General features: G+C 62.0%; 1 protein-coding gene across 1 annotated transcript in view; it reads right to left on the reverse strand.

The window, feature by feature from the left end:
- Window positions 1-5,981, reverse strand: part of MCF2L (MCF.2 cell line derived transforming sequence like) — a 68,887-nt gene that overhangs the window by 13,079 nt on the left and 49,827 nt on the right. The window contains exons 16-21 of the mRNA XM_021708089.1: window positions 5,411-5,477; window positions 4,780-4,895; window positions 3,292-3,361; window positions 669-761; window positions 492-584; window positions 97-237 (exon numbers count right to left, since the gene is read on the reverse strand). Coding sequence (XP_021563764.1) covers window positions 97-237; window positions 492-584; window positions 669-761; window positions 3,292-3,361; window positions 4,780-4,895; window positions 5,411-5,477 — 580 coding nt within the window. The remainder of the gene's footprint in view (window positions 1-96; window positions 238-491; window positions 585-668; window positions 762-3,291; window positions 3,362-4,779; window positions 4,896-5,410; window positions 5,478-5,981) is intronic.

Consider the following 5,981-nt stretch of genomic DNA (forward strand, 5'->3'; position numbering starts at 1 on the left):
CACGGGGGTCCCGAGGACAGGCCGCCCCGCGCCTCCCTCCCCCCACCGCCTGCAGGGGGCAGATCTGCCTCCCCGGGTCCCCTCCTCCATGCTGACCCCGGCCAGGGGCACGCAGCGGCAGTTGTCTCCTGCCGTGAAGGCTGGAGGGTCTGCAAACAGCAAGTTCGTGGCCGGCAGCTCCCAGTTTAGGCCCCCACAGCTCGGCTGTGTGTGCAGGACAAATGGGCACAGCCTGCCCTGCAGGGTCGGGTCAGCGTGTCAGCCCAGAATCCTGGGACAGATGAGCGGAACTGTGGGACCAGGGTGTGTTTGTCCCTAGCGATGGCTGGCACACACCAGGCCCTGCAGACAGGTTCGAAAGGGCCGGCCCACGTTGGGGGAAGGAGTGGTTCAGACAGGATGCCCATGGCTGGGAGAGGCCCGGGCCCCAGATAGGGCAGCGGCGCCCCGGGGAGGCCGGGCCTCGTGTGTGGCGGCCCGCGGAGGCCCACCTTGAGCAGCAGCTGGTACTTGGTGATTCTCTGGACGGGCTTGAGCAGGTAGGAGTCCAGGCTCAGCTTGTGGTCCAGCTTCCTCTGGCACTCCTGGACCAAAAAGCCGTGGGTTTGCAGGGTCATCACGACACCCGGCTCAGGCGTCCACTAGCCGGGGAAGGGGCCGAGGCGTACCTGGAAGAACGGGCAGTCGGAGCACTGCCGCCACAGGCTCTCGGAGCGCGGCTTGTTCTGACAGTACTTCTCGTAGATCTGGAAGTCCTCCATCTGCGGGATAGATGCGGCGTTACCAGGCGCCTCCCCACCCAAGGCTTCCAGGCTGCAGCCCAGTGCTGGTGACGCCTCTGGGGAGGCCTGCCATTCACCGTGGAAGGTACCCCAGTCCCTGACTGCCCGGGGCACAGGCGACAGGGGTGATAGGGTGCTGCCCCCTCTACTCTGCAGCGGTGGCTTATGGGACATCTGGTGATTGTTTATGTCATTGAACTTCCAGGATTTTCTCTGGCAGCTTTGCAAATTACACAAGTTATTTAGCAGAAAACTGACATGAGCCCTCTGTGAAGTGCAATCGCCCCCGGGATCCTCTAGGGGCGCCAAAAGTCCCAGGTCACAGAAAGTTCCAGGACACAGAGGGTTCTAGGTCACAGATGGTTCTAGGTCACAGAAGGTTCTGGGTCACAGAAGGTTCTAGGGGCACAGAAGTTTCTAGAGTCACAGACGGCTCTAGGTCACAAAAGGACACTGAAGATTTTAGGTCATAGAAGTTTCCTGGGGCACAGAAGATTCTAGGGGCACAGATGGTTCTAGGTCATAGATGGGTCTAGGTCACAGAAACTCCCAGGGGCACAGGAGGTTTTAGCGGCACAGGGGGTTCTAGATCACAGAAGGTTCTAGGTCATACAAGTTCCCAAGGCACAGAAGGTTCCAGGGGGCACACAAGGTTCTAGGGCACAGAAGGCTCCAGGTCACAGAAGGTTCTAGGTTCAGGGGCACAGAAGTTTCTAGGCTATAGAAGGTTCTAGGGCATAGGAAGTTCTAGAGTTACAGATAGTTCTAGGGCACACCAGGGTCTAGGGGCACAGATGGCTTTATGGGTGCAGGTGGCCAAGGGTCACAAGGAGTTCCAGGGCACAGAAGCTTCTAGAGGTGGTCTTGCAGGAGACCTAGCGATCTCTCTTCCAGGTGCACAGTGAGGGAGCAGGCAGGGTGGGCTCCCCATAGCTGCACCCACCTCACCCCCTCTCCCCTTCACTCTAGAACCTTCCTGGCCTGGCCGTGGGCTTTGAGCAATGCCCCTCTACCCACCCAGAGCTGGAGCAGGGCCCCAGCTGGCTAGGAGGCTGTGAATGGACCCGGGGCCGGGCGGCTTGTGCTGGGGCTGCCCCACGGGTGGTGTCACTGTCGTGCCTGGACAGGGAAGGCGTGACCAAAGGGGACGGAGCCGCAGCCCTCCTGGGGAGGTGTGATTGATGTCCTCCGTGGGCTGGCGAGCCACATGTGGCCTGGCCGCGTAGCCTGGGAGTCATGCATGTCAGGGCCACCTGACCCCCTGCTCGGGGCCTGCTTCTCCCCAGGGGTGGGTGGAGCGCATTCACCCCAGAACTGGGGAGGGCTGAAGGGAGCCCCCTGAGCTGCCTCGGTGCACCCCGCCTGTCCCTACCAGTGTGGACATCTCTGGGCTCCAGGCCACCCTAGACGCCAAGGCCCGTGCTGTTTGCAGCCAGGCGGCAACTCCCAACACAGGCTCACTCCTCAGGTGTCAGCCAGCACTGCTCTCCCCACCTCACAGCTCAGTGTGGCTGGCTCCCACGGAACAGCAGACTGTGTGAGGGCACAGGCTGGGCCACCAGACCCTGCGGCCTAGAGAGTTTGGGGAGCCCCGTGGACAGCACCTGCTCAAGCCGGGGTGCATATGGAGTCACAGGTGGCGCCTTAAGCATGGATTCTCGCTCCGGTGGGGTGACTTGCAGCCCATGGATCTGCATTTCTGGCAAATTCCCAGGAGATGCTGAGGTTTCTGGGTGGGGAACCCCACTTTAAGAATCACCTACCTCCTGCACGGATGCTCCCAGTCCTCAGAGGGCACCGAGAAGCACACCAGCTGCCGTGCTGTGTTGAGAGCCGTGTCACCCCTCTCTTCCCTTTTGCCCCTTGTACCAATTCACTACCAAGAGCCACAGCCTCTGCTTCTTAATTTATGAGAATGATGTAGCCTTACCGCCAAGAGCAAGCGACCTTTCCCTTTGCTAAGTTACAGGTTCACAGCGATCAGCATGGCAGGCCTGAGGGAACGCCAAGCGAGACATGGCCCACATTCCAGCCCTCCTGCTCCCAACACTGTTCCATAAGCCCCACCACAGCCCCACGAAGGGGGCAGATGGCTGCCATCTCGAAGAGGAAACTCAGGTTCACAGAGGCTGAGGGAGCTGTCCAGTGTTACCCAGCACGCAAGGAAGCCTCAACCAGGCAGACCCAAAACGAGAACCAACCAACCCATGAAGAAAGTTCAGCTTCAGTTAACACTTGCCTTCAACCCCACAGCACTACACGCTTTCAGCCCTCCCCAAAGCTTGTGCTTTACAGTTTTTCTCTTTTTCGAATTAGTTATTCAACTATTTTTTTAAAAACCTGTTCTTTCAGGCCTGCCAAGAAATATCATACCACTTCAGCCAAATTGAAAACATTTGTACTTGCTGATTCCAGTAGCTTAGAATGGGAACTTGCAGGAGAATGGAAAGTCATCATCATACGGTAATTTTAAGAAGTCACGACGAAACACACACTGGAGAGTACATACCCTCTCGAGAAAGCACCTTCCCACCAGCTCCGGGCAGTCTATGTAGCCTTCCAGCTCCCTCAGGAATATCCTGGTCAAAGAAGGTTCTCAAGTCACACGACAATCAGCCTGAACCGGACGGCACCAGTAACACGCGGAGGGATACTGCTTTCCAGAAGGCTCATCTGCTTCACTCTGGACCACTCAGCCCACCTTGGGGACCCTGAGCCCAGGCCTGTCCCTCCTGACCGGACCCGTGAGCTCTCAGCGTAAGTGGACACTGCCCTCGATGTTTCTGGTGCTGGCACAGAGGCTGGGGAGCACAGCTTTTACACCAAGTCCTGGGTGGGACGTGGCCACGGCCAAGACAAAGGGGGCACTTTGGGGCCCTGGAGGAGGCGCCGCCCACAGTGGCCACAGTCTTGGTTTCTCTGTGGACACGGCCCAGAGCCTCAGCCCTGCCCTATGCAGCCCTGTTCCCACGCACGTGGGCTGATTTCTGTCCCTTTCTGATTGTGTTTGTTCCCTGGGGGGACCCTGGCAGGAGGGTGAGCTGCCTGGGGTTCAGGCCGGGCACGAGCACTACAGCTTTGGGCGGCAGGGCCCTGCCTGAGGACAGATCGTGAGGTCAGAGACTGGATGTGTGTCCAGTCCCAGGGGCCTGCCTGGCCTTGGTGAGGGGGCGGTTCCTCTGGGCCCCTGTGGACCTGCTGCCTCCTGCCTAAACAGTGGGTGGTATGTGCCATCCACGGGGCTGAATGGCAGTGGACAAAACCCCAAGTGTCTCTGATTCCCACAGACAGCTGGGTGTGCCGGCCCCAGACACTCTGCGGAGCGGTGCCATGCACGGTCTCCTTCCAGGACGCACGGCCTTCCGTGGCCCTCCGTGGGGCTTGGCACAGCCTGCCCACCCTCGTCTTCCCATGGGCTCACCACACATTGTGTTAACGTGGCAGAACAGTGGAGAGGGCCGTGAACGCGCAGCCAGTGACCATCCACGCTTTGCCAAAGCCATGGAGAAGCCACAAGTTGCTCGAGGGACAGCCCACAGCAGAGCGTGACGAGGACCTGGCGCTCCGTCCTCCTGGAGGGCGGGCTTGGGAAGAGAACTGACCTTGCCAAGTGGTGTGGCTTTGGTGACCCCCAAGGACCAAATGCACACATGGGGTGGCCTGGCTTCCGCCTGCCCGGCAGGACCAGAGGGCCCAAGGGGCAGGTGGCTCCTGTCCCCCTGCACCGCACGGGATGCACTGGGGCCTCAGCGCACCCTCCTCACTGCAGGAGGCTCCTGTGTGGCTCACCACCGAGCACAGGCTTGGGGCAGGGGGCCACGGGGCGCTCGGCGACAGCTGGGCACTGCACTTGCGCCCATGGCCCTCTGAGAGCTCGCACCCTGGAGAGAGTCCTGCCCGCCCGGCTGGGCACGCCAGGGTCTCCCGGTTCCGGCTCCTGAAGCCGCTGGCTGGAAGCCGGTGAGCCACAGGGACGTGCATGCTGGGGGAAGCCCACCTGTTATGAAAGTGGTATATTTCCTCCATGTTTCCAAACAGCACATCCTTCTTGCTGTGCAGGCCCGTGGAGATGAGATGCGACATCAGCGGGTTATCCATCTCGGCGGCGTAGCCCTGTGGGGAGAGCGAGGGTCGGCCGGGTGGAGCGGCCCAAACCCGGCGCCTGGGCTCAGGCTGGGACCGCGCCGCGCCGCTGGCCCGCCATGGGGCTGTGGGCCTCGGGGACTGAGGCTGGGGTCCTCGGGGACTGGCGGGCGGGATGCCAGCTCAGCCGAGAGCCAGACCATCGCGCACGTTCACAGAGGGTGTCCACGAGGTGACGTGGACAGGCGTCCACAGGTGCGAGGCGTCACGTGGACACATGCTGGGATGCGGGCAGGTGACCCTCATGCCTACCTCTTCATGTCAGGCGCAGCACACGCAGGGGGCACAACTCCACGCCCACACGCATGTCCCCACCCCAGAGCACACCTCCGTGAACCAGACACCGTCTACATCCAGTCACCACCCCTTCCCCCCGCGGACCCGCCGGGATGCCCTCCCCCACACGCTCGGCGATCAGACCCCCGCATCCTGCAGCGGTCCTGAGAGGAAGCCGCCAGCAGGGGGCGTGGCCCCACCAGCCTCACCTCCAGGACACACAGCAGCTCCTCCACGTAGGCCCGCTCTGTGTCTAGGAGCTCGTTCATCACGTGCCTGCAGGGTGAGCCAGGGCCGGTTACAGCGGGGATGGGCTCGCCGACGTGCCCCGGGGATGGAGGGCCCGCGGCACTGGGACACGGAGGACGCGCCCTGCAGAGGGCATCCATCGGAGGGAGGCCCTGTCGTGGCCGACGCCTTGTGGCTCTGTGCCCCACACCCGATGGCTGTGGCCCGCCCACCCCCCCCATCCAAGGCCAGTCAGGATTGTCTCGCGCCCCCAGGCCTGGCCCTGGAGGCCTGGCAGAGCGACCTCCTGTCCCTAGTCCCGGGTTGGGGTCCCGCCCGCGCAAGATGAGCTCAATTCCTCCCGCTCCCAGCCAGTCATCTCAGCCCTCGGGCCAGTCCAGCTTCCTTACGAGCCTCCCTGCGCTTCCCTCTGCCAGGGAGGCCCCTGGGCCCACCTCGGCCTCCTCAGAGCCCTCCCCGCACAGCCGATGTGCAACTTCAATGCAGCCTCGGGGCGCAGCTCTGGCCTCACAGTGGCTGCTCCCCCACCCA

Source organism: Carlito syrichta, unplaced genomic scaffold (assembly GCF_000164805.1).
Source record: "Carlito syrichta isolate Samal-C Ts95f unplaced genomic scaffold, Tarsius_syrichta-2.0.1 Scaffold130611, whole genome shotgun sequence".
Lineage (NCBI taxonomy): Eukaryota > Metazoa > Chordata > Mammalia > Primates > Tarsiidae > Carlito > Carlito syrichta.